The following is a 26,216-nucleotide window of genomic DNA, read 5'->3' as shown; positions in this document are numbered from 1 at the left end:
GTCTAAAATCGATTAAACCCTAGAAAGTTATTAACTTTCGAGCGTTGTAATACTTCTATAATACAACCATTATGATTATCTCTTATCTATATATTGTTCGTGATATATAAGAGCTATGTTTGAAGTTCAAAAACACTATATAAACGTAGCTCAATAGTGCTATAGACTATAGACTATATAAATTTCGTCTTGTTTTGGAGTATCTATGTTTTTGTCTACGGGTGGTGGTTTTGCAATGCTAGGAAGGGGCCGTTATTTTCCGGTTACACCGAGTGTATGAGAGCTTGGGTATAAGCTAGCGTATGCCTCTGCGGAGTGATTCTAAAAAAATAGACCGTTTCAACGACTGAAATCCAATACAACAGGAGCAACTACGGTGAAGGCGGATCGGCCATATATGATTACTCAAACAGTATAATACAGGGTTCTGGCAATTGCGCCATGGTGCAGATGAACTAGCCGGCGGACTAGTTGGTGTGGGAAGCATGGCGTTCATTCTTGTGGAGGTTTGGGTGGGTCTGGCAGTTGTGACAGGCGATTATCACCTTTGGGCGTAGAGTCGGCGTGGAAATGTGCGGAGCGAGGCGTAGAAGTGCCGTCGTCCCAGAACTCGACGTCGCCCTCAGCACTCAGGGAGCCTTTCTTGATTAAGCTTCCTTTTTCGCGCATGAGATCTTCGATGGTAAGGGACTTGTCTGAAAAAACCTATATGCAATGAGCGTGTGTATCCGAGTAGAAAGCTCGTGGTAAGGGTACCTTGAGATGGTCGCTGATTAAATGTCTGTTCTTACAGCCTGGACACTGGATCAAGACTGTTCCATGATGGTAGCCCTGCTTTGATAATCGGTGCGACGAGCGCGTCTTGCAGACATTGCAGGTGAAGGTGAGTTCGTACGAGGGGACTTGGTCGCGTTCCAACCGTGAGTCTGGGGCAGTGGTGGACGTAGGAGCGGCCGTGTTTGACTCGAGGCGGACAGTGGAGGGGACTCGCACTCGCAATGGTGCGAACACTGGGCGGAGGGCAGTGAATGTTTGCCGTGTGTATAGGAAGCGTTTTGCGGGCGCTGGAATGCGAGTAGCAGAGACATCTGGTCTTGCCCGAGGCACGGTACTTCGTGCAAAAGCGCGCAGTAAAGAGGGCGAGGAGCGCATGGCGGCTGTCTGGGCGTGGAGTTTGAGACAGCGGGTCATGCCCGCGGGCAAAAGAATGATTAAAGTTGATCGACCGCCAAGCAATGACGATGACAGCCGCGGCCATGCAGCGGGGACTCTCACCTAACCTCATCCCTCATCCCTCACGCCCTTGCGCACCTCTCCGGCCATTCTTTTCCCATTCATTGTTTCTTTGCGGGCACGAGCATGCTGGTAATCTGTTAAACATATGCGCCCTTGTTCCCCGACCTCTCTCGCCACACCAAGCCTTGCAGCCACCACCGACCTTGCTCCGCTCTCAACCGCAACAAGATCTTGTGCTTTTGAGCATTCCACTCTACCCTCGAAGCACTACCAAACATGATTGCAGGACGGGGCAGGCAGCGTATAAGGCCCCCACGAAGGGTAAGTTTTGCGCATTCGCCCTTGCCGCCCCACACTGACCGTGTCACGCTCATAGGGTCTACATGGCGACGAGATTGATTTCGAGAACACATGGAGCACCATCGAGGCTGCCTTTCGCGAAATACACACAAAAAACGCATCTAAGCTGTCATACGAAGAGTTGTACCGCCACGCTTACCGTATCGTCCTGAAGAAGAAGGGCGAAAATCTGTACAACAAGGTCCACGAGTTCGAGAGCAACTGGCTGAGGACCGAAGTCCGCAGCACTATCCAGCAACTAATATCCCCGAACCTCCTTGTAAATCCGCAAAGTATAGGCGGAACCACGCCCAACGAGCGACGTGTCGCTGGCGAAAAGTTCCTAAAGGGACTGCGGCAGGCATGGAGTGACCACCAAATCTGCACAAGCATGCTGGCAGACGTGCTCATGTATATGGTGAGGCTGGACCCTCTCCATATCATGCAAAGAGGCAACACAAGCTAACACATGTGACAAAGGATCGTGTCTATTGTGCCGACCACCGCCGACCTTCCATTTACAACGCTGCCATGGTTCTGTTTCGCGACGAGATCCTGAATTCACCAGTATCTCCAACCGACGCTCGCACTATTCTTGGCCTGCTAAGCTACATAATTCTCGACCAGATCCAGATGGAGCGCGATGGCGACGTCATTGACAAGCAACTTATCAAATCCTGTGTGTGGATGTTAGAAGGCTTGCATGAGGCTGACGTAGAATCCGAAGAACAACGGTTATACAACACTTCCTTTGAGAAGGAGTACTTGGAGACAAGCAGCAATTTTTACCGAGGCGAATCCGAACTGTTGTTACGTGACTGCCATGCGGGTGCATATTGCAAACATGCGCGACGTAGAATTTACGAGGAAGACGAGCGCTGTAAACAGACATTGCTAGATAGTACTGGACCCAAGATTCAGAAGGTAGTGGAGGACGAGTTGATCAAGAACCGCATACACGAGCTTGTTGAAATGGAGAGCGGCGTGCGCTTCATGATTGACAATCATAGGCTTGAAGAGCTAAATCTCATCTACGACCTCAACAGGCGTGTAGACGACAAGAAGATGGAAATCACTCGCGCCATCCAGCAGCGTATCGTGGATATGGGCTCGGATATCAACAAGGATGCAATTGCCGCGTCGCAGGCGCCTGCCGTTATGCCCGTCGCCGACCCTGCTGACAAGGCCAAGGGCCCTGTACAAGAAAAGAGTCTGAATCAGCAGACAGTCGCTGCGATCAAGTGGGTTGAAGATGTCCTTGCACTCAAAGACAGGTTCGACAAAATCTGGCGAGAGTCTTTTGAGTCCGATCCATTGTTACAGCAGGCGCAAACGCAGAGTTTCACCGACTTCATCAACTCTCCAACCTTCCCACGCTCATCAGAATATATCTCCCTCTTCATAGATGAGAACATGAAAAAGGGTATTAAGGGCAAGACCGAGTCTGAGATCGATGCGGTTCTGGAAAAGGCCATTATACTACTGCGATATGTTCAAGATAAGGATCTCTTCGAGCGCTACTACAAGAAGCATCTATGCCGACGATTGTTGATGAACAAGTCGATCAGCAATGAAGTTGAAAAGCAGATGATTTCAAAGATGAAGATAGAGCTCGGCAACAACTTTACACTGAAGCTAGAGGCCATGTTCAAGGACATGACCATTTCCGAAGAGCTAACCGCTGGCTTCAAGAAACATGTTGAAGGGTTGGGCGACAAGGACCCAAAGCGAATCGAGCTATCCATCAACGTGCTCACAAGTATGACATGGCCTCTCGAAACGATGGGTGGCGCAGCTGCCGATGAAGAAGATCAACGCCCACGGTGCAATTACCCTGGAGTTGTTGACAAACTCAAGCGTGGATTTGAGAAGTTTTATAGCCAGAAGCACTCTGGTCGACAACTCACCTGGCTAGCCAACATGGGTTCGGCGGACATCAAGGCTGTTTTCCCCAAAGTACCACAAAAGGACGGCTCGTTCAAGGAGCGCCGTCACGAGCTCAATGTGTCAACATACGGCATGGTTATCCTGCTCTTGTTCAACGATCTCGCACCAAACCAACACATCACTTTTGAGGAGATCCAAGCGCGAACCAACATACCACCTAGTGACTTGATCAGAAACCTTCAGTCGCTTGCTGTAGCGCCAAAGACGCGCATTCTAGTAAAGGAGCCCATGTCCAAGGATGTGAAGCCTACCGATCGCTTCTTCTTCAACGAAGGTTTTCAAGGCAAGTTCGTCAAGATCAAAGTTGGCGTCGTTAGTGGAGGAAACAAGGTTGAGAGTGATCGTGAGCGACGAGAAACAGAAAAGAAGAATGATGATTCGCGAGGCTTCTGTATCGAGGCTGCTGTTGTGCGAATCATGAAGTACGTACTTCGTGGTGCCATTTATTGTATCGTATGCTAACCAGCTTTCTTAGACAACGCAAAGAGCTATCGCATCAACAACTCATGTCAGAGACGCTCAGTCAACTCGTTGGGCAGTTCAAACCTGAGGTCAACATGGTCAAGAAGCGTATTGAGTCGCTTATTGAGCGGGAATACCTTGAGCGCATAGAAGGCGCCCAAGTTGATTCGTATAGGTATCTGGCGTAAGAGCTTCGCCTGGCCGCATTGGCTTTTCACTTGTCATTCACGGAGTTTTTTTTTCTGGCGAGCATCGATTTGGCACTGGGAAGGATCAGCATTGCAGAACGCATAGCATAGGCGTCAAAGGCATGACGATGATGAGCATTATCAGAGGACTATCTGTGGATGCTCTTTCTGAGACGATAAGCATTAAGTAGTTATTAATCATGAAGTCATACGATTCTCGGCTCATTGATCAATGATTTTTTTTATGTTTAGAACTCTGCTTCATCTTCTGTCAACTGTGAACAAAGCTGCCCAGAAGCGGATGGATATGTTGCTTGCAAGTTTGAAGTCACGTATAACACAGATTGGTCATGGTATTTACTGATTGGCAAGTATCATTTAGTTAGAATATTACAAGACTGGCAGTTCTTCATCTTGATCTTCGAGTGCCACCCTATAGTCTTACCTATATCTTCCAACAATCTTCCTCCTCTTCTCAAACGCGTCCCCGGCAGCGGATCCCGAGCCTCTTGGACCATCACCCACAGGCCTCTTCCTACTCCTCTCCAAGCTTCCCAGATTACCCCCCTTCTTCTGCGTAAGTCGTTCAATACGGTCAATGCCCGCGCCCAAACTCCTCCATTCCTCACCTCCAAAACCACCATCGCGCTGCTGCCGTGCCTTTTTCCTAGCAGCCTCCTTTTTGCTCTCTGGAGCCAAGCGAGTAAAGTTTGCTTCTTCGTATTCACGTCTTTCATTCTCTTCGCGGCGCTCACGCTCGGATTTGGTGTGCCGGCCACCCTGTGTAATGGTAGAACCAATACTGGGCTCAGCAATGGGGGCAGTAGAGAGTTCGGTCGCAATGAATTCATCCAGAGTAGCTGATTTTCCTGGACGGCGCTCTCGTCGTGCTTCGCGACCTTCTGGAGTCGGCATGGCCATGGGTGTGATCTTAGGAGGCCGGTAGATGCCGTCTTTTGCAGATTCACGTGCGCGTTTCTGACTGGCTTCCGTCTTTTGGCGTGTGACTTGGGCACGTCGGGGGCCATATGCCATTTCGTCTTCGTCTTCTTCCGTCTGTGCGGACCCAGCTGATTCGGCATCGCTCACATCTGAATCGGATCCCGTGTCTGTCTTCATTTTCTTGGGTCTTGAAGCCAAACTTGTAGGAGCCTGGGTAGTGCGACGAGTGGCATCATCTGCTGTCCTCAAAATCTTATCGATTTGGTATTTCAGACGGCTTTCGAGGGGGCGAACGCCCTTTTCCAGGTAGATCCTCAGTTCAACAAGCTTTTGAACGACTTCATCCTGGGGGTGGAGATCTGCCTCTTTCTGGTTGCTTTTTCGTGACCTCAGTTTTAGGAGAATAAGGAAAACCAAGTTTTGCAGGTAGCTCAGAAGCAATTCGTTCTTTACGTCCAGTAGAGAGATTCCTTCCTTTGGAGGCACTATATCGTCGTTGGGTAGCGCTTCGGTAGCAGATTGAATAGATGTTGTGAGAGTCGCGAGGAGCGACTCGAGCGAGTTGTCGACAGCCATGATGTTGGAGATGCAGTCGTGGTTGTGTTTTGTCGCGCGCAGACACCCAAGTTGCAAAGAAATTTTAGTGGGTCCGGCTACGCTAACGCACGAGCCGGGTAGGGTCAAGTCTGCACCAATCACCTTGTCTTCAAGTCAAAACATTGTCGAGAAGTAGCATCTCTGCGCTTTCGAGAGCGTTTGGTAACTTTCTTCCTCTTGAGTCAACCTGTCATGTGATTCATGATATCTCTCGTGGAACTCGAGTTTCGCGACTTCATGATTCGTTATGTTACTAACTGTCTTGAGCAACCCGAGAACCTGATTGGTGCCAATCCATCTGCTTTCGCTTTCGAAATCAACCCAGCCAATAGATTGTCAGACGATCATGAGCATTCTCTCAGGACCATTTTCGGTATGATTAGAAAGGGAACAGGGTAAGTTACTTGTCAAAGCGTATGCGTGTTTCAGATAATACGCTACGAGCAAGCTGCGGCCGGCATTTACTTTGCCGGCAGGTACGGTCCAGCTCACGTGACGAATCGTTTGTAGCTTATTGTACTACAGAGATAATGAACCCCTTAAAGAGGCGGGACGTTGAGAAACTCTTAATATTACGGATCGCTATGGACGATAATACTCCAAACTTAAGGACAGGGTATAATTGTGTACCTAGCAATACGAACTGATCTAGATTTGATGAGCTCATAAGTCACCTGGAGACCGTATATAGCCCGAGGGAAGATCGGAGATTGAGAGAATCTTATTCGTACGAACGCAAGATGACAACCATGGAGGATTCAACAATCTTGAAACAAATTTTATCATGACGCGTGGATACATGGCGAGCAGATAGACTGGGGAAGAGCGTATCCGGCTGACACGATTGTATTCTGTAAGAGGGATTTGCTTGGCTGGGAGCGGGCCAAAAACATACTTATCCCGAGCGCTCGATGGCGATTGTACATCGTCGGTGAAATTTATACTTCACGGCTAGGGGCCTTCCATGCTGCTTCTGGAACTTCTCCATGACCCACATCCGCGTGTTCGGGTCTGCGATGACGTCTAGTCGTGAACCACCAGACCATAATACCATGATGGTATGAGAAAACACAAATCCGTCTCTTGATGATGCTTTGCTTGCGAGACTTCAAGTACCCAATAGTGGTGGTGGTGGCGGCACGAGCTCCCGTCTACCCGATTGTGGCGTCGTCTTAATCCGAACATCACCAATGGTAACGCAAGCACTCAAGCGCCAGACAAGGCCTCTTCAGCAGATACGGGTTAGAGTTTGGCATCGTCATGTCCCGTGAGTTGCAGAAGCTGGTCTTCAATACCTGGAGTTTGACTAGCTTAAGCTTCGAATCCTAGTGGCATAGTACTACTATCTATACGGCATTTAGCGACGATTGCTACTGCGGATGCCTCGGCACATAACTAAGTGCAATCTCATTTTGCGATAATCTGTTACTTGTGGCTATCTTGCCTCCTGATCATGGGCATTGTGTGGACACGATAGTTATGGATTTGCACAAAATGTACGGGTTGGTGGTACATACATAGGTACATCCATTAAGGCCATCGGTGAAGGCTGCGCAGCATTAGTCCGGCTAAGTCCCAGTGCCTATCAGCTAAAGAACATGAGCCAATGGTGACGGTACTAATATCTCAGATGAAGAGCTGACGACAGCTCCCTTCCCACCTACCACGCGACCCCCTCCTACACACCCTCAACATCCCTGCTCAGCGTCATCTTACTGTGTACTAGAGACTGGTTTCTCGAAGGGTTCAAAGAACTTTCCACCCATTTTCCAGAAGGCCCGAAAGCTAGGCGTGCGGGTAAAGGCGTTTAAGCTAACAAGGTGTTGGGCGTGCAGGGGGGTTGTGTACCCCGGTACCGTGCTGCATGATATAGATTGCACTTGTGCGGGGGACTTGCGTTAGTCACTGTTTTGTGCGTGTGGGTATGGATATGTGTGGGTGTTCAGAATTGTGCCGTGTGTGCGCGCGCGTACGCCATGTATGTGTTGCCGTGTTAGGGTGTTATGCACGAGGGCAGAGCTAGGTAAGTCCAGTAGTAGTATGTATGTATGTATGTATGTATGTACCAAGGCACGTCACAATCACTGCCGAGAACATGGTCAGAGCTGGATGCAAAAGGTTGACATGGGGCATGGGCACTGTTTCTAATTGGCAAAGCTTTGTGCTGGTCCACCACAAGAAATCTTCTTTCACGCCCATCATCCTAAACCTAGCAATGGCCAGCGGCTCAGGTCAACGTCCCGTGGCGGGGCCGAATTCGTATGGCTACTTAGTATACATTCTAGTCTCCACAGAACGTCCTTTCAATTCATCACTTTGATTTATTCGCTGATTATCCGGTCTTTCTTTGCCATGGGTGGTATAGGCAATTGGGTAACCTTCTCCATTAGGATGCGGCTCTTCTGGAGCATGCATCCTTTTCCTTGGCTGGTTGTTTTCTGCCAAGCACTTTCATCGTGCTTGCAATCCTGGACTCGCCTTGCAATGTCGCCCCAGATGCCACGCCACGACTGGATTCACCAATCATGACAGCTGCAAAAGGCAAAACTTGGGATGCTGCAAAAATACCAAGGCCGATCGTCGTCTGTGCGGAGCACATACAATAGGTACCTGATAGAGTATGTAGGTACCGACACAGGACGCCGGATGTGCAGGTCTGTGCTTGACCTCAGAACTGGGTTGGTCCGACTACCCCGCTCTTGTCTCATATATGATAGTCAACGCAGCGTGTAGTGAGGACTTCCTAATGCATATGTACGCGGAGCTCACCAAAAATGGAAGGCAAATCTTGCAGCCGAGTCGATAATGGACATTGCTCCTAGTCCTGTAGGAGCCGTTCTGCCCGGCAGTCACAAGGCGCCAGATGGTGCCTTGCATGATGTTTGGCTACTACCCATGATTCGAGTCCCTCAAACCTCAAATTTGAGTCCCGCTGTTCGTAGCCACATTTGTCGTTTTCCCTCGGCTTCGCGTATAATCTCAGCAGAGAGACGAAGACTGGGCGCAAGATGCGCGTAGCGCTCCATCTCTAGAACAACATTATTTATGATGTCGTCCATTGTCGCCGGTGGCGGAAGAAGCTGCGATAAAGAAGGTGTCATGGTAGCACCCATGATGAGAAGTGTTTGCGAGATGATACTAGAGTATGGTTAGCGTACGTATGAATGGCCTGGGCAGTGGACTCACGAAAGTGCGCCTTGAAACAAATAAGGCAAATGTCCAGCATGGTGCGCGGTGATGTATTCCAGTTGACGAACGCATGCTTCGAGGCACTTGTGGCAGTTATCCTGCACACTTGAATCCATTGCAAGAGATTCGTCTTGTAACACAAGAAGCACATAGGGTCGGAAGATGATTGTGCGGCATGCAAAGTAGCGTAGTCTCAGTACGGTCTGGACGGGGTTCTGCAGTGGTACTCTGTCGAGCGGGAATTGCATGGCTGGCGGTAATCCAGCATACCACTGGTTCAATTGGTAGTCTAGTTCCACGACCAGCGGGTCTAGTTGCGCAATCGAGGTAGCAGCTGGGCCTTTCGAGTATGGTGTTGTTCGGATGTAGAGCATAGAGCTTACGCGATTGAGCAGTCTCCGGAGAGCGATCTCGGCGAGGAAATACCAGAGCTCATCGCGACCAACAGCGTCGGTTCCCAAGTCTTCAAAACCGGTTGGAAGTGAGAAGCCTTCTTCAAACTGTGCTATACCAGAGTGGGGAAGATCAAGTTCTGCCAACAGATCGCTTTCAATCATGACTGCGTTCCAATATACTCTCTTGCCCAGCTCTTCCTCGGCAGGGGACACGCGACCAGGCGCGCTCAACAGGAGCTGAAGCTTCATGCTCGCGCCGGATAACACATTCCAGGCCTCGACTGGACGTACAAGGTAGACCAAGTATGCTGCGGCTAGGATCTGACATTGTGCTGCAACCATGTTGTTCCTTGTCATAACAGTGGGCAACAAGCTCCAGGCTGCAGCGAAATACGCCAAACCCGGAGGATCCTTCTCCGGGTTTTGCTGTGTGATGCTGCCTGTGCTTGCAGCATGACCGAGCGCAAGCACCAAGAGCACTATGCAACTTTCTGGACCATCCCGGAATCCATGGCTGAGGGCAGTCTGGTAGTGGGCACTCCAGGTATAGGGGTTGACAACGGCGTAGAAAACATTGACTCTTTCGAAATATGCTTGAACATATGCGCCCGTGTTGGAGAGATCTAGCCCGCGACTGGTTCCGAGGCTTACCGATTCCCTAGTCATCTCGAGCTGGAGAAGGATCTTGGCGTCATACTGGCGAGAAACGAGCTCGCGGATCATTGGTGACGACAGCAGATTAAGCGCGGCAGTATTATGGGTCTTTGGCATGGTCGAGATATTTGAAGGATGGTTAGTCCATGTGCCGATGCCGTTGATCGGCTGAACCATGCCGAGATGGGGTATATTGCCGCTACTGCGGGCGAGAAAATCTTCGCTGGTCGAGTTGCTGGCTGCAGGTGAGTGGGAAGAGAGGGAGAAGTTACTGGTAAGACCGGATTGGAGCAAGCCTTCGATGCGGTTCAAGTGTTCCAGAATCAGCTTGTCGCCTGCGTCAAGCTTGATGCCGGGTTCGCGGTAGATACATTCTGCGTTGAGCTCTGTGCAAAGCCTGCACTTTGGCCTGGTTCCATCACATCGCGACTTGCGTGACCGACATATCTCACACTAGTTGATGTCAGTTTCTGGGCCAGAGGGAGGTTGTGGAACAAGACGAAAGCAAAGTGGCTGATGTACCGCAATGGTTGCGCGCCGCCGCGGATAGTCTATTGTGTCGGTACTTGGGCGCTTCTTGTTTGTCGGGCGTGGCTCTGTGCTGGTACCGTTGGTGCCGTTGCTGGTGGGCGCGATACCATTTGACTGTGCGGGCGGGGTGGTGTCATTGGACATTTCCCGGTCGGTACCAGAGGACTGTGACATGTTGCGGGGTCGCTTCTTGAAGGTACCGTTTACACTACTGCTTCCTGAGAACAAGCCATTGGGGGACTCGAGGAGATGAGGAGATCTTAGAGTGGATTTAAGCACGAAGCTGTTGGTGTCTGGCAGAGTGGAGAGATTGAGGTAGAAGGCGTCACGGGGAAAGCCTCCATTGGTGGTGGCCGCTGACACGGGGCTGATTTCTGGAGAAGGAGTGATTGCGGCCATGATTGGTGGACGAGTGGATAATGGCCGGGGGGTTAGTCCTACACTTTGGGGCTGGGGCGTCCAGCCACGATACCGAGACTACGTGGTTGATGCGTAGGCGGGACGGGTAGGGGGGGAGGGGTGTACTTGGTATGTAGGAGGTGGTAGTAGTAGTAGTAGTAGTAGTAGTAGTAGTAGTAGTAGTAGTAGTAGTAGTAGTAGTAGTAGGTAGGCTGGCGGCAGCAAGGTAGTAGCAAAGACAGGAGAGGGCCGGGCCAGTAGCGATTATAACCACACCCCAATCTCGCGTGCGTCTAGCTCTACACATGTGCAAAACATGGCTCGCGAGATGAGCGGCGCAAATGCGGGGATGACAAGGGGCGTCAAGTACTCCACGTTCGGCTCAGACAATCAATAACAGCGGCGGCAGAGGATGCTCCCAGACCAGGATGGCGAGTCGTCAGCGGAAGCGCACCGTGTATCGTCGCCTCCCCACAGCGGGCGCAGCTGGCAGGCATGAGGAGGGTGCGGGAATGGGCTGCTTACAGAGAAGGGTGCAGGAAGCACGGAGCCGTTCCCAGTCGGTTGCTGGTTAGCTGTTGCTGCGGTGGTGAGTAGTGGTGGGAAGCGAAGACCCGCCAGCGCTGCTCACGACGCACCCAGCCGGCCGCTTCATGGATACGGCGGCCAACGATGAGGAGGACGACGGCTATACACTTGGCAAAGAGGGTCCAACACCGACCGACTGCCATGACCATGACCATGACCCAACAGCGGCAGTGTGGACCTGCATAAACTGCGTCTCCTGATCATTCACGCCCGGCCCCGACATGGTCGACAGCATTTCCATATTACCCCAAGCCACTCGAACTCGACGCGAAGCTCTGCTCTCCGTCTGATAGGCACGACTGGCCTTCGGTGCAGCTCCTCCTCATATCGGAGCACCCCTCATATTGCCATGACCACCTCGGGCCCACCCTGTGCCTGTAAGAGCCGTCAAACGGCGCCTGGCTGGGGTGCACCAAGTACCCATCCCATCGACTGACTGACTTGGCCATGCACCCATCTGTACTTGCACTCACGGACATGATACACCGTCCATGGCATTCCTCATTCCGGCGCATCCACCTCCGGACCTGCAACACTGGCAGCCTGGTGCTTAGTGCCGCCGAGGCCAGACGCAGTGTTGCTTCCTTTGGCATAGCCTAGTCTCGAGTTCAGATGACCGGGTGGTATGTGCGACCTTCATCCGGACAAGCCTCGCACTGGGTCAGCAATCCTAATCTGCGCATCGAGCGCTTGAACCCTCTCGAAACACGGCCCTTGGTGGAGCACGCCTTGGGTATTCGCATAGTGTATGTGTAGTGTACCACCATCTCCTCAGTATACTACGCTGTTTGGGGAGGGGACGGACCGTCGCGTCTTGGACATAGTCAAGTAGATACTCATGGCCCCTTGGACCTTGATGGAGAATAGCCGGTGGGTGGGTGTGCCTGACTCTGACGGCCATGTAAGTAGCGTCACGCAACAACATGTACAAGACCGACAATGATCCGATCGACTCGAGCCCATACTTGCATGTCCCCTGCAAGAACGCTTTTGTCGACAACGGCCCAGGGTCACCGCGTGGACGTCATGTCAAAGTATGGATATGATTACTGTCTTGCCTAGAGTAGCGGCAGACGCTGCCCTATTGCGAGGGAACACGGCATCCGAGCGAGCGTTTCGGCACTAGGAAACTTTGGCCACGGTTCCTTGTAAGCCCATGACAAGTATCGTGCATGTCGCGGAGAGCCCCCGAAAAACGGCAATCTATATGACTGTTGAGATCTATTGCCGAGACAGCAAACCCACACAAGCCTTATGACATTGCTGCCTCTCTCTGACCAGAAAAATTGCTTTTGGATACATGCCTTTGTAATGTACAATAAATGATGGTGCAAGCACAGACTCAGTGTCTGGTTATGGACATCCCTTCCTGTATCGGTGCAGTGGCTGAACAACCTGCCATCTTTCACATCTCCAAGGAGCAAGTCCATCCCTACGACACGGATGCAGCCACAGACCCGAATTGCATCGCATAGGGCATACGCAACTCCGACTCCTCCTTTAGTTATTTTCTTCTCCTTTCCTATCAAAGGAACTTGCACTACTCATCATATTGTCGCTGCTTGTGTTACACAGACAAGTTCGTCGCCATGGTGGCGGTAGAGGAAAGAGCACCTCAGGCACTGCCTCGCAAACAAAATAGCGAACAGACGAGCTACCACTACTGCTGCTACTGATGCTGCTGCTACTGCCACTGTACAGACCATCACTTCATCGGATCCTCAAAGCTTTACCCACGCCCATGCAAGTGACCTACAAAAAGGAATTCCACGCAGCCAACCACTCCCTCAAGCAAACGCCTGAAAGGACCTGTACAGCGTGAATCATCTACGCCGCCACACATGAAGTCCGAAGCAGCCGAAGCCTTTACATCCAAGACAATGAGGCCGGAAGCACTGGAGGCTGCCAAAGCATTGGCAGATCAGGAAAACAGACAGCCAGCGTCAACTGGCTCGTCTGGCACAGAGCATGTATGCTATAGGCGCCTTATCAAAGCACAAAGCTAATCCGACTGGCCAGTCGCTGCCTCAAGATACCCCAAACAACGTTCCAACTACGGTGACACACTCACCCTCGCCCTCACACGACACGGTACGCAGCACACACGACACTGCTGGTGATGCCTCGAGAGCGTCGACCCTCCTCTCCGAAGTGATTCAGGGTGCCAAGACTGCTGTTGGCGACGTCCTAGCTTGGGCTGAGAAGAAGGTCGGTAGTTTGGACTCAGAGAAAGGCGGTGCAGGACCCTACGACTCGCCAGCTACATGCATGCCTTCCGATCTCGATGCTATTGCGAGCGGCATCTTGCCTGCCATGCCAAGCAAGAGCCAACGTGACGGCGGTGCTATGGCAAAAGGAAAGGAGATACAGGATACAATATCTGGAAAGGAAAAAGACAAGCGTCGGGGTTAGGGCACTGTTTGAAGCAGCATGGTGAGCATATGACGATGAAGCGGCAAGTGATAGATTTGCACGAGCCGAACAACGAGGGAAATGGTACCTGGCGCTCTGTTTACTTTGATTCATTTGTATGTTATGGAAGCCAACCAAACAGAGTCATCAAATACTACATTGCGTTACAGAAAAGATATCAGTACGTCTCTAGAATCTCACACAGCGCAGCTGGAATACGAGGAAAAGTGGGGGAACCATGCATACATACGTACTAGTCCACGCTAGTAAGCAACCTCGGCTTTGCACCAGCAACCAAGAATCTCATCATCACGTCGACACAACTGTACAACACTTTCCGTCCCCGCTCCCCCATCACAAGCTAGGAACCCCAAATCTCACAGCATCCCGATAGCACCTTGTCTCCTCAGATCGATCACGCAAAAGCAGCAATTGTGCATTGTCAAGCGCAACAATGGCATCGACAACCTCGCAATCGCACCCACTCCTGCTCGCGACTAGTGCAGCCTACGGCGTGCTAGCCCTGGGCCACACGGTAAATACACCCTTGCCCTCGGGCCAAAGCAGAAGAAAAAAAAAAGATAGTAGTACCATAGGAGCAAGTACCTGACATGTTCTCTCTGTCTGTGATTGCAGATGAAAGGCCTCGATCAGTTCAAACATCCAACCATGAACACGCTTCCACTTGTGCTTCGGGGTGCCTCCAAGATTGGCTGGTACGAAGGCAGTGGCTTCTTTGTCATCATGAGTAAGTCTCTCTATCTCTCTCTCTCTCTCTCTTTTTTTTTTTACTTTCTTATTGTACAATATCAATCCATATCAAATGAAGAGTGTGGAGAATCAAACGTACTAATAATTCTACTTTTTTTTCCCTCCTCAAAGGCATCCTCAACTACAAATGGTCTCAGGTGGGAGTGTACGACATATATGACAAGAGCATTGCTGCCATCTTGACCGGCCTCCTGGCTGCTGCTGGTGCGGCCTATTGGAAATCAAACGACAAGCCAACTGCTGTGACGCTGGCTACCGTGGCTATCCTCCAGGGTCTTGGCGTGAGGAACGGGTGGTACCAGCGCTCTTTTTAGACAACCGCGTGCTTAGCAGGCCTCCGTGGTCAGCAATGTCATATTGCACGCATGATGTTATACTTTGGGCCAAATTTTAAGAGAACGCAAGCATTATTACTCCTGGGCCGGGTCTGCTACCAAGGCACTGTATTGTACAGATAATCCACATGAAATCGTGAAAAAGAAAACCGTGTAGTGGGGTATAGAACACTGCCCTAATGCCGCCCACGATGATGATCCGAATGCACCACATTCATACAAAAACCCCAGTTCCCATACCATGAATCATGACCCATTATCAATCTCCCTGCCAGAAGCACCATTCATGTGGAGAAACAAGATGAAGATGCTATAGACAAGGCCTTGACTACTTGTTGTCTTTGTTGGCCTTGCTAGTCCCGTTTGCCTTCTGAACAAGGACAGGAACTGCTCGCTTGTCGCTACCAAGCAGGCGCTCAAGCCGAGCAATGTAGTACTCCTCAAACGTCTTGCTAGCGTCCATCTTAACCTCATCAGCTGCTAGCTGCTCAAGGCGCAAGAAAGCGCGGTTGACGGCGTCTTCGATCTCCTCAGCCCAGTTGCTCTTTTCCGTGACGCCTTCGCTCCTCAAGCTGTCACTGCCACCACGAACCGCCGGCTCGGTACAAGATGTGCCCATCTCCATAAGGGTAGAGGGAAAGCAAGGGGCAACCGAGCTTGTGGGCAAGTCATCCGAGGTGAAGCTCAAGTACTCGGCGATACGAGGGTTGGCGGCAGGAGAGCCCAGGGCGATAGGCACTGTGCCCTCGGTCACACTGATGGGAGAAAGAGGCTTACGAGCGTGCCTGCTCTTGCCGCTATCGCTCACTACCTCAGAAACGCTGGCAATGTCGGCCTCGTCATCTTCGGCGACCGAAGGCTCGGGAGAATAGTTGACTGATCCCGCATCTCCTTCATGCTGACGCAGCTTGCGGTTATCGAGCTTCAACTGAGCAAGTCTGTCACCGATGGCGCTAATGCCGCGACCGCGAGTCGTAGGATTACGGTAGACGATGGAGGGCTCCGGGGAACCAACTACGGGCGTGTTGATGGGAGGGGAAGGATAACCGGCCTCCTCGGCTGCTTCGTTGAGCGACTCCTGAATAGGAGCAAGAATCCTAGCCACAGCGGCGTAGTCCATCTCTGGCGGGGGGTCGACAGGCTCACTGGCAAACGGAGTGCCGACAGGCTCGGTGACTGGTGTGGGATTGGGCACTGACGGAGCATCCGATTGGCAGTCCAGCGACGTAGCCTTGGCCATCATGATGGAAATCATTGCCCAAGTCTTCGTAGCGATATTTGGTGTGCTGCTGCGTCTTGTGAGTATGGTGGAGAAATACTCGCGCTGTGGTTGGTCGGACAGAAATCAAGGCAGGTGGAGCAAAAGGAGTAGCAACGAGCGATTACCTACATTCAAACGATGTGTTTTGAAGCTTTGGTGAAGCGATAAACCTTTTGCGCTGAGACTATAACGCGAACAAATGTGCCGGTAGCAGTCGATCTGAGCAATGGGAGCGCAGTGTATGGGTGAGGAGGGTGAGGAGAGGTGAGAGCGTCTGTCTGGGAAGGAGCCAGAAGCCAGTTTGCAACTACTACCAAACGCTTGACAAACAAACAAACGGGCGATCCCAAGGGCCTCCAGTCCGCTTATCCTATGAAATCTTGCGCGGCATGTGGCCCGTTTGTGTCCCGTGCGATAAAATCCTCCTTCACTGTGACATGACGTCGATATTGGCCGACGGCGTCCTGAAGACTGAGGTGCTGGAAGGTAGATTGTGGAGAGCAATCCCAGATGCGACTGCTGCTCCATCTTCACCTGTGTTCAGATTTGCGGCAGGACGAGCGCTTTCATCGCATACCGCATGACCTTTTCCCCGGCCGTTTGTCTGCGAGATAATCCAAGGTGAGAGGTTGTAATAAGCTCCGCAGGCAAAGATGCCAATCCAGAGGGCCAATTCGGTGCCATAAATCACTATCCCCAGAATGTCAAGTGTAGGCTGAAACAGGACGGACACCAGTGAGAAGACATCGCCTAGAGCATCAATGGCTACAAAGATGAACGAGATTCCTCGAACAGTCCGAAAGAGGTAGATATCAATGTAGTGACGCATAACGCCAGCCGCTAGCAAAGCAGCTGAAGCAACTGCCATGAGGATACTAGGCCAGTGCAGGCCCTGGTGCTGAGCACGTCGTATTGCGAAGATGAGGCCAGTTTGCACTCCCCCCATAACACTGGCTATGGGGATGACTACTGCAAGCGAACGCAAAATTGACCAATTCTACAGGATGTCAGTTTCCCTCATGCATTGAAATCTACAATATCCTCGAGTCACCTTTTCGTAATAGTAGCACTGGATCCACGTGACGAGACTCAGCACAGTGAGAATTTGAGGCTGGATGCGCAGAGCAATGTTGTAGTCTTCAGCAATGTTATAAACGCCCAGGGGGACACCAGCCCAAGCCCACAACATCATCATTGTGGGTTGCAATCCGGTTGCATTGTGTCGTCTGTAGTTTACGACAATCTGAGGTATCAACTGTGAGACACTCAGCATTACCGTTAGGTATAAGACGGGGAAGAAGATATGTGGCTATATACTACACACATACCTGAATAGACCAACAGACCTACACCAATCAGCATATTGGTCCTTTCTTGAGGATAGCTCACGTACCGCTCCCATGGTACCCAGTACATTGGCAGCCACCGGGACGTCCATTGTCAACGGACAGAAGATGATGAAAGCGCGTGAGAAGTTAGAAAACTAGCAGCAACGTGGGGGCACTACGTCTATATTTCTACCAATCAACGTATGTGCAAGTCAAGTTCCCAAGAAGTTGCATCACGTCACGTCCCTGGAAAGTGGAAGCGGAAGCGGAAGCGGAAGCGAAACCAAGAAGCAAGGATCAGCCTTGCTGCCGCCATGACGCTCTTAACTCCGAGGCTCCGACAATGTGTGGAAGGGCTTAGAAATCACCCGACCTAACGCTGCCACATTTGTCCTGTGCTTTAACGCAAGAAATACGCTTGGGGAAGGAAGAGAGACAATGGCGCAGGATAAGCTGGATACGAGCGAGGCAAAGGATGTAGAGGGAAGGCCTGGTTACAAGAAACTGGCGAATGGCATCATACTCGGTCCAGATGGCAAGCCGTAAGTACCTTCTCTTTCTTTCTGTACCTACATGTGTGTATGTGTATGTATGTGTGTGTGTGTGTGTGTGCCTGTGAGCAATCGCGCCGGGCAATATACAAGGCTTACAATCGCTATAGCCCTTTCTCGCATGTGCATATGAGAAGAAGTGAATGCTAACATCTGGTTTGCCTACGCTGTAGATGTCGCACCTGCAACGATGTAGCTTCTCTATTCGCAATGTCGGGCAAGATGCCTACGAAGCGCACACAATCCACCGCGACCACCGCGACTGCCAAAACTACCCCAACAATGCCCGCCGACTGCCCACCGGACGTGGAAGCCCTCGGCCGCTCTTCGTGGACACTCCTCCATTCCATAACCGCCACATATCCGACCAATCCGTCTCCCCAACTACAATCGGAAACCAAGTCGTTCCTCTCCACCTTTGGCAAACTATACCCGTGCTGGGTATGCGCCGAAGATTTCCAAAAATGGATGCAGAAGAACACGCCGAGAGTCAGTAATCGCAGCGAGTTTGGCGAGTGGATGTGTGAGGCGCATAATGCAGTCAATGAGAAGTTGGGCAAGGAGACATTTGATTGCAAGAGGTGGGAAGAGAGATGGCGGACTGGGTGGAAGGATGGTAGGTGCGATTTCTAGGTCAAGCCAGGAAGCTACCTCGGCCGTGTGCGACGTGTACGATTATGTGTAGTGTATATGATAGTGGGCATCATTTGTGTTTGCAAAGCGAGGACGCCACCACTCTTGTATAGTTAGCATCAAGGACAAAGGCATTGGGCGGTGTTCATAGGCCACATCGAATACGCCAATACGCAAGTTTTGTTTTAGACCATGACGTGCATCGTGAACAGGGACACCAAAATAGCCAGGCAAGTTGCAAAGAAGCATGCATTTGTGCTTATTGTCATGTCACACTGTGACGACGAAAATTGCTCATAGAAAGTATTCGAAGCTCAAGCTCATATCCGCGCACCTCTGCGCTGTCACGCTAATGTGTTTCTTCTGCTGCGAATCCAAATGACAGGAACATGGTATGCCACTTCTCACATGCTAACGCGCTCAGACTAGCTGGCTGCAGACAACTTGCGAAAATGGACTTGATCGTGGTATCTTGTATTAATCCCGCGCAAGGGCTAACGACGTGAGGGTTTTTATCGCATAATCTCCTGGTAGATGAGGACTGCGCGTGCTGTTAGCTCATACTAGACGTGTGGAAACTCGTCTGCACTCACGCTTCAACTGTTCCTTGGTCAGGTTGTCCTTGTTCTTATCAAAGTCGAAGAACTCCTCTGGGATGGGGTCCGCGCCCGGCTCGTCATCTGGGTCGTGGTAGGGCTCAAGGTATGGGTGCTTGAGCGCGTCCTCGACGGAGATGCGCTTGACTGGGTTGAAAGCCAGTAATCGCTCGAGCAGGTCAAGAGCCAAATCATTTGTCTTGGGGAACATGGCCTTCCAGGGGATCTTCTTCTTGAAGGGAAGAGATCGGATGTATTCGCGAGCTCGGCGGGACTTGATGCCGTAGTAATCCTCCATGGTAGGCGTACCGAGTACGTCAAGGATCAGTGTGAGCTGGTGGTGGTCTGGCAAAGGTTAGTTTTTTTTGGAGCTGATTGGGAGGCACTGCGCGCGACTTACAGTCCTTTCCTGGGAAAAGAGGCTTTCCGCTGAGCATCTCAGCGAGGATGCATCCTACACTCCATACGTCGATTGCTTTTGTGTACTCCTTGAAGGTAAGCATAATCTCTGGTGCACGGTACCAACGAGTGGCAACGTATTCGGTCATGAAACCCGAGTTGTCCTCGGTCGACGCGGCGGATCGAGCGAGACCAAAATCACAGACTTTGAGATCGCAGTTTGCGTTGAGCAGCAGGTTGGAGGGCTTGAGATCGCGGTGGAGGACGTTTGCAGAGTGCATGGCCTTGAGGGCGCGTAGGGTCTGGTAGATAAAGTACTGGCAGTGGTCGTCGGACAGCTCCTGTGTGCGGATGACACGGTGCATGTCCGTCTCCATCAGTTCCTGAGCAGCAGGTTAGGAAAAAGAGAGCATGCACAAGCAAAGCAATTTGCGCACCTGAATTAGGTAGACCTCGGTGAAGGTCTCGTAGTTGCGGGGCTTTTGGATGTCCAAGATGGAGATGATGTTTTCGTGGTTGAAGTAGCGCAGCAGCTTCATCTCTCGCAGTGTTCTCAAGCAGAACATGGAGTGATCAAAGGGCGTGATCTTCTTAATGGCAACCTTTTGGCCCGAGGGCTTGTGCAGAGCGGAGCTGTGGTTGTTGTTAGGGGGCTGAAAGCAGGCCATTGGCGGGCGAGACGTACCATACGACACCGTATGCGCCCTCTCCTACAACATCTTGGATGTCGTACTGCTCCGAGACGTTGAAGGAGATTTTCCTGGAGCTGCCGCTTCCTGCTGGTGGCATGGTGGCGGTTGTGGTGGATGGGATGCGCGAGGGCGCGGTGGGTAGGAGCAGACGAGTGGAGGCTCAGATGGTGATGATGGTGGTGGTGGTGGTTGCGGGGCTGCGGTTGCGTTGGTGCGGAGGGGTGATTGAAGAGGCGAGGGAGGCGGGCAACAATGTAGAGGGTGGAAGAGACGGCTGCAAAGAGTTGTAGGTCAGCACAGGCTGTACATGTCATCAAACAGGCATTGTTCGCAAGACGGAGGGTGTGCTTTGGGCGCTCATGGTGAAACGAGTCTGTGTCAGACACAGAGTTCAGCCCCACGTGCTTGTCTGCGCGGCACGAGCAGCCAGAGCAGAAGCGGCGGCGGCGGCGTCGGCGTCGGCCATGGCATCAGCACCAGCACCAGCAATAGCAATAGCAGAAGCAGCAATTGACTGTGTGCACGGCGTCGGCGGCGGCTATCTTGGGCGCCAGTGCACAATGGCGGCGTGGGCTCCTCTGGACGACGAGATGACATGGATGACTTACTTAGCAGACACTGGCGGGAGGGCCCAGGGCTGTAGCAGGTGTGTGGTGTGCCCTTGGAGGAGCTGTGCTGTGCTGTGCTGTGCTGTGCTGCTTCGTTCTGGCACTGGCTGGGACTGCCCGCGCAAGATGGAGGCAAGTGAGGCGGTGACAGAAAGGGGAGAGAGATGGTGGGGTAGCGTGTGTAGTGTAGTATGGCCTGCCAAGTCAATCCCTCCCAGCTCCCAGCTCCATGCTCCATGCTCCAGGCTTCACTATCACACGCCCACGCGGGAAGCGGCACAAAGGGAGCGACCGCGCCTGTCGACTACACTACTGCCACTGCCACTGCCACTGCCACTGCCTCTGCCTCTGCCTCTGCCTCAATGGCTAGTGGCGCACGGCGGGGGCGACAGTGCATCGAGGCAGCGTCACTCCCTCTCTCCAACATCACGGCGTCATCAACAAAAACGGTGCAATGGCGCGTATGGCGTTGGCGTTGGCGGCGGTAGTGGTGGTGGTGATGGTGGTGGTGCTACTCCTCCTACTACTCACTTGCACTGCCACTGCTGTCTAAGATGGGAAGGCGGGGTCGGCCAGGCACCATCCATCCATCCATCCATCTATTGCAGGACCACAACTAGGGACAAACTCAACACCAACATGCTACAACAGGCCACATGAGACCGGCGATACACTCCAAAATATACTCTGCCGTCCCAGCAACAGACTTTGGCTAGCCGCCCGATGATCCAGCCACTGTGTGAGTTGCGCGACTCGCTCTCGTAACCCCTCTCCCTCTGTTTCGCCAGGCCGGCCAGACACTTCCGCCTATCATTTCTAGGCCACTACGGCCAATACCTGAAACTGCTCATCTGCGCGCCCTACTCCCACCCACTCCTGCAACGCCTATACTTAGCAGACCCATTATGAGACCAGCCTCACCATGCGGCTTCCCCTTCTCCCGGACCCATTCGCTCCTCCGCCCGCACATGGCCGCCCCTCCACCTCCCCCATCACAAACACAATGACTCTTGTCTTCCCGGCACCCTGGGTCGCAGCCTGCTGTCCATTGTCTTGTCACTCGCCCTATACCCGCCACGCATCTGCAAGCCCTTTTTTTTTTACATCTCCGTCTGCACAAGGAGAATAATATTGCGCCTTCCCTCGTCGTACACAAACATGACGCTTGTTTCAAGTCGAAGCTCCGCAGCCTTTTCCAGAAGCCGTTTCAAACGGCAATCGACCCGGACGGGAGCGTCGGTGCAACCCCCTGCCCAGTCTTTCTTTGCAACCCGCGAGCACCCAGCCCACATGCCGTACCACCCTGTTCCATGTATTTGGCGCCGGTACGTAAGCATGACTGCAAGGTCCCGTCAGAACCATACAAACGCCGCAAACCGACATCTCGCCGTCCAACATGGCTACTGCAATTGCCGGCTCACCTGGCTGGGCTTGAATGCGCCCAGCCGATCTGCAATGTTTTATATCAAAATACTTACCCACATGTGCCTTCAGAGATGACGACTGCTATCTAAAGCATCAATTGGTTCAAATAACCATTCATAGAAACGGATAACGGTAATGTTGTAATATTGCAAGTCGCTAAGCCTTCTCAAGAAGAAAAAAGACCATCCGCATCATGCCGTAAAGGCCAAGAAAACGCCCTTTTTTACACCTTTACTCCTACATACGCCGTGTCGTGTACAATCTTCCCTGTGTGGGTTTTGTTCTTGGGCCGAGCAGGCCGAAATTGACGAGTAGTACCAGTTGTCCTGCCACCAATTCTTACGCCCGCTCAACCACGCTGGGAGTCATGCCGAAGACAAAGAGCCCTTGGGCGGGTATTGCTGTCCCTCTTGCTCGATCCGTGGTACGCATGTGCACCACTGATCTGATGGAATGCTCTCCATGACACCAGCAACGTGTTTCCCACAGCCCCACCAAGTGACCTTGTCTACAGGGTGGTCAGCAATGCCTTGGTAGGATGGCATGTCAAGACACATCTGTCTATCCGGGATGCAGGGGGGTAAGCGGGCGAAGAAGACGTACGGCACGAGTCGCATGAAGCCTTTTTGCACATGGTGATTTTTTTTGTGGTAGGTATTCAATACACTTTTTTTGTGTAGTGTCGCAGAAGTATATAGGTATGTAGATAACCTGACGATCAATCTCGCTATACGAAGCAGTAAAAGAATATCTTTAGATAAAGACAACAACGTCTACCCTCTTCCATATATACCTCCACTCTCTCACCTTTATATGACCAAGGAAATCACACATACGCGTACCCACATCATCCCAACCCATCCTCTTCGGCGACCTCTCTGGGTCGCCCTCCACACCGGGACGCCCCAAGACCGCAACTTTGGTTCTTGGGCGCGCTCCGGTGATTGGCCCGCCTGCGCTTTCCTCCGACATTTTTTTTTGGTCGCCGACTACAAACTCGGCGACGTTGCCCTTTCGAAACGCACATACCCACCCCTTATCCCTCTTTTCCCTCTCTTCTTCTTCTTCTTCTTTCTAGACTCTGGTCCGGTATTCTTTCCCCCCCCCCCCTCTTCCGTCGCGGACTACAGGGGTTTAGCCCTACGGGAGAGGCGTTTAAGTTGAACCTAGTTTTCGCCGGGTCCTCTCTTTTTTTTTTACCCATGAACCCGAAGAAGAGACGACCGGGACGTATGTATATATGTATACATACATAAATACTAGTAACCCCCCTGAGGGTGCTTGTAATTGTAGTTCAGGTGCAACCAAGGATGGAATCATAAAAGTCATCAAGGAGAATTAGTAATAGTAGTATGCAAAGTTAGACGGAAGTATAGCAAGTAAAATAGATTGCATCTCCACCATGTACTACATACGGACAACATCGGGGAATTTTAACTTCTCTTGGTCCGAGACGCCTACCCTGGATTAGTGCTCTAGTATCTACTATGTACCATGTTAAAAAGTCCATGACAGCATTTCGGAACACTTCGCCGACCAACTCGTCAGCCATAACTAAACTTTGATATACACTCATACGCAACATACACGGGGTGCTGAAAATCAATGCTTCTAGTCAAAAGTAATCTTCGTCGCGGCCTTGGCATTCTCCGTGTCCTTGTAGAAGGCTCCATACGCTCCGTGTTCCTTCTTCTTGACTGTGGTGCCAAACTTCATCAGCTCTTCTGGCACGGGCTGGTTCGCTGCCTTGAGCACATTGATCAATCTGCAAGAATATTTGTCAGCTTACGCCTCTCATGTTGCTGACACATTACAAGAAGGGGTCAAGGGTGGGGGGAAGGAAGGGGGGGGGGCGACTCACGAGCCAGAAAGCGCCTTGTCGTGTTCGGTGAACAAGGTAATAGCCAGGCCTTCCTTTCCAGCGCGACCTGTCCTACCAATCCTATGCACGTAATCTTCAGCTGTAAGCGGGAAGGTGACGTTGATGACTACTTTGACGGCCGGAATGTCGAGTCCGCGTGCAGCCACGTCTGTCGCCACGAGCAGCGGCACATGGCCTTCCTTGAACGCCGCAAGTGATGCACTGCGCTTTTCTTGGCTCAAATCGCCATGAATGCCGCCGACACGGAAGCCCTTCATACGAATAAAGTTCTCGATGCGCACTGCTTCCTTTTTGTATAAACAGAATACTAGAATGCGATCTTCCTTGTTTTTGCCAGATTGGTATTGCTTAAGCAGTTGCAAAAGACGCTGCTCCTTGGCGCGGGGATCCACAACCTCTACCACCTGCTTGATGCGCACGTTGGCACGGAGCTCCCCAGATTGATTGTCGCCGATGGTAATTCTGACCGGCGAGCTCATGAATGTAGACGCAAGGTCCCGAACTGAAGGCGGCCAAGTAGCGGTGAACATGAGCGTTTGGCGCTTCTTGGGCGTCTGCGAGATGATCTGTCGGATTGCTTCTTCGAAACCCTTGTCGAGCATACGATCGGCCTCGTCCAGGACTACGTACTCGGCCTTGCTGAGGTCTGCAGAACCATCACTAATCAAGTCGTTAAGACGACCCGGTGTAGCAACAACAATATGCGCTTTGCGGCAAGCAGCAACTTGCGGATCCTTCGGTACACCACCGTAAACACAGACGACTGAAAGTCCAACAGGTGTCGCCAGGGCTACCAGTTGATCGTAGATCTGAACCGCCAGCTCACGAGTAGGCGACACAATAACAGCCTTGATACCCTTCCGCTTGTCCTTGGGCAATGCGGCGATGTTGCGTACGCAGGGCACACCGAATGCCAACGTCTTGCCAGAGCCAGTCTCGGCAACACCAACCATGTCCCTTCCTGCGAGCAAAAATGGCCATGTGGCTGCTTGGATAGGTGTGGGTGCGCTAAATTTGGAGAAAAAGGCGCGTAGCGTATCGTCGACAGGCAAGTACTTGAAGTTCAAGATGGGACGCAGCTTGTTGCCAGTAGGCTTGGGGTCTTGAATGGTCATGGTGTTCTTAGCCAGGAAAGCATCAATCTCTGACTCAGGAAGCTGTGTCAGCTCCTTGCTCTCCTCATATTGTCCTGGCGCTGCATTTGTCTCGTTCGTCGCTGCGGGCTCCGCGGTGGTAGTGGTGGTTGGTGGGGATGTTGTTGAGGGTGTGGGCTCGGCAGCTTCTCCGCCCTTAGCCAACGCCTTCAGGCGCTTTTTCTCTGCCTTGCGTGCTGCCTTTTCTGCGGCCTTTGTGGCCTCCTCGTCTTCCGCGACAGCGCCATTAGAGTCTTTTACTTCAGCCTCTGCTGCCGCCTTCTTGGCCTTCTTCGCTTCTTTGGCTTCCTTCTTGGCCTTCTTTGCTGCCTTGCGCTCGGCCTTTGACAGCTTGTCCTCGTCCTCTGAGTCGTCCGCGCTCTTGCCGTTTGTCACCTCGTCGGTGTGGCCATTGGTGTCTATCGCGTCGACGGGGGCGGATTTGTTGAGCTTCTTGCTCTTCTTTCTTGAGATTTCGGAAACCGTGGTCGCGCCATCTTCGGCGACAACATCGGAAATTGGTCGTTTACCCATCTTGTCGATGCGCAATGCTATCTGTGCAGGAGCAACAAAAGAAGGTGGAAAAATCACTTTTTTTCGTCGGCGGTCGGCATTAGCTCCAATCGATAAGACACGCGCTAGTCCGAATCGTCCAAGTACACGACCCTGAACAGAAATCTCGCGTCTCCGCGCCTCATCATGATCTTGCCCATATGTGCGGCG

General features: G+C 51.9%; 13 protein-coding genes across 13 annotated transcripts; 4 read left to right on the top strand and 9 right to left on the bottom strand.

The window, feature by feature from the left end:
• Positions 1-492: 492 nt before the first annotated feature.
• Positions 493-1,152, bottom strand: COCMIDRAFT_79299 (uncharacterized protein; the record flags this gene model as incomplete). The annotated part of the gene is made up of 2 exons (XM_007684087.1): positions 493-705; positions 757-1,152. The coding sequence occupies 2 exons, from the start codon at positions 1,150-1,152 to the stop codon at positions 493-495; spliced, it is 609 nt and encodes a 202-aa protein (XP_007682277.1).
• A 360-nt stretch (positions 1,153-1,512) lies between these two features.
• Positions 1,513-4,172, top strand: COCMIDRAFT_21388 (uncharacterized protein; the record flags this gene model as incomplete). Its single annotated transcript, XM_007683920.1, has 4 exons — positions 1,513-1,557; positions 1,613-1,993; positions 2,056-3,944; positions 3,998-4,172. The coding sequence occupies 4 exons, from the start codon at positions 1,513-1,515 to the stop codon at positions 4,170-4,172; spliced, it is 2,490 nt and encodes an 829-aa protein (XP_007682110.1).
• A 441-nt stretch (positions 4,173-4,613) lies between these two features.
• On the bottom strand, positions 4,614-5,690 carry COCMIDRAFT_31552 (uncharacterized protein; the record flags this gene model as incomplete). The annotated part of the gene is made up of 1 exon (XM_007683970.1): positions 4,614-5,690. One exon carries the CDS (start codon positions 5,688-5,690, stop codon positions 4,614-4,616), a length of 1,077 nt encoding a protein of 358 aa, XP_007682160.1.
• Positions 5,691-6,374: 684 nt separating this feature from the next.
• COCMIDRAFT_31551 (uncharacterized protein) lies at positions 6,375-6,765 on the bottom strand (the record flags this gene model as incomplete). Its single annotated transcript, XM_007683969.1, has 2 exons — positions 6,375-6,583; positions 6,636-6,765. The coding sequence occupies 2 exons, from the start codon at positions 6,763-6,765 to the stop codon at positions 6,375-6,377; spliced, it is 339 nt and encodes a 112-aa protein (XP_007682159.1).
• A 1,855-nt stretch (positions 6,766-8,620) lies between these two features.
• On the bottom strand, positions 8,621-10,879 carry COCMIDRAFT_79558 (uncharacterized protein; the record flags this gene model as incomplete). Its single annotated transcript, XM_007684086.1, has 3 exons — positions 8,621-8,849; positions 8,898-10,402; positions 10,472-10,879. The coding sequence occupies 3 exons, from the start codon at positions 10,877-10,879 to the stop codon at positions 8,621-8,623; spliced, it is 2,142 nt and encodes a 713-aa protein (XP_007682276.1).
• A 390-nt stretch (positions 10,880-11,269) lies between these two features.
• COCMIDRAFT_31549 (uncharacterized protein) lies at positions 11,270-11,671 on the bottom strand (the record flags this gene model as incomplete). Its single annotated transcript, XM_007683968.1, has 2 exons — positions 11,270-11,460; positions 11,605-11,671. The coding sequence occupies 2 exons, from the start codon at positions 11,669-11,671 to the stop codon at positions 11,270-11,272; spliced, it is 258 nt and encodes an 85-aa protein (XP_007682158.1).
• Positions 11,672-13,308: 1,637 nt separating this feature from the next.
• Positions 13,309-13,879, top strand: COCMIDRAFT_204 (uncharacterized protein; the record flags this gene model as incomplete). The annotated part of the gene is made up of 2 exons (XM_007683886.1): positions 13,309-13,437; positions 13,487-13,879. The coding sequence occupies 2 exons, from the start codon at positions 13,309-13,311 to the stop codon at positions 13,877-13,879; spliced, it is 522 nt and encodes a 173-aa protein (XP_007682076.1).
• A 454-nt stretch (positions 13,880-14,333) lies between these two features.
• On the top strand, positions 14,334-14,964 carry COCMIDRAFT_79672 (uncharacterized protein; the record flags this gene model as incomplete). The annotated part of the gene is made up of 3 exons (XM_007684085.1): positions 14,334-14,414; positions 14,516-14,627; positions 14,762-14,964. The coding sequence occupies 3 exons, from the start codon at positions 14,334-14,336 to the stop codon at positions 14,962-14,964; spliced, it is 396 nt and encodes a 131-aa protein (XP_007682275.1).
• A 349-nt stretch (positions 14,965-15,313) lies between these two features.
• Positions 15,314-17,684, bottom strand: COCMIDRAFT_31546 (uncharacterized protein; the record flags this gene model as incomplete). Its single annotated transcript, XM_007683967.1, has 5 exons — positions 15,314-16,309; positions 16,719-17,243; positions 17,298-17,501; positions 17,575-17,592; positions 17,640-17,684. The coding sequence occupies 5 exons, from the start codon at positions 17,682-17,684 to the stop codon at positions 15,314-15,316; spliced, it is 1,788 nt and encodes a 595-aa protein (XP_007682157.1).
• A 328-nt stretch (positions 17,685-18,012) lies between these two features.
• Positions 18,013-18,758, top strand: COCMIDRAFT_31545 (uncharacterized protein; the record flags this gene model as incomplete). Its single annotated transcript, XM_007683966.1, has 2 exons — positions 18,013-18,116; positions 18,299-18,758. The coding sequence occupies 2 exons, from the start codon at positions 18,013-18,015 to the stop codon at positions 18,756-18,758; spliced, it is 564 nt and encodes a 187-aa protein (XP_007682156.1).
• A 512-nt stretch (positions 18,759-19,270) lies between these two features.
• COCMIDRAFT_79434 (uncharacterized protein) lies at positions 19,271-20,542 on the bottom strand (the record flags this gene model as incomplete). The annotated part of the gene is made up of 5 exons (XM_007684084.1): positions 19,271-19,299; positions 19,352-19,699; positions 19,755-20,136; positions 20,191-20,386; positions 20,439-20,542. The coding sequence occupies 5 exons, from the start codon at positions 20,540-20,542 to the stop codon at positions 19,271-19,273; spliced, it is 1,059 nt and encodes a 352-aa protein (XP_007682274.1).
• Positions 20,543-22,843: 2,301 nt separating this feature from the next.
• COCMIDRAFT_79274 (uncharacterized protein) lies at positions 22,844-23,112 on the bottom strand (the record flags this gene model as incomplete). Its single annotated transcript, XM_007684083.1, has 2 exons — positions 22,844-22,986; positions 23,082-23,112. 2 exons carry the CDS (start codon positions 23,110-23,112, stop codon positions 22,844-22,846), a joined length of 174 nt encoding a protein of 57 aa, XP_007682273.1.
• A 977-nt stretch (positions 23,113-24,089) lies between these two features.
• COCMIDRAFT_79873 (uncharacterized protein) lies at positions 24,090-26,027 on the bottom strand (the record flags this gene model as incomplete). The annotated part of the gene is made up of 2 exons (XM_007684082.1): positions 24,090-24,243; positions 24,340-26,027. 2 exons carry the CDS (start codon positions 26,025-26,027, stop codon positions 24,090-24,092), a joined length of 1,842 nt encoding a protein of 613 aa, XP_007682272.1.
• Positions 26,028-26,216: the final 189 nt, after the last annotated feature.

The sequence above is a fragment of the Bipolaris oryzae genome (assembly GCF_000523455.1).
Source record: "Bipolaris oryzae ATCC 44560 unplaced genomic scaffold scaffold_0, whole genome shotgun sequence".
NCBI lineage: Eukaryota > Fungi > Ascomycota > Dothideomycetes > Pleosporales > Pleosporaceae > Bipolaris > Bipolaris oryzae.
This window is presented reverse-complemented; position numbering and strand designations above follow the sequence as displayed.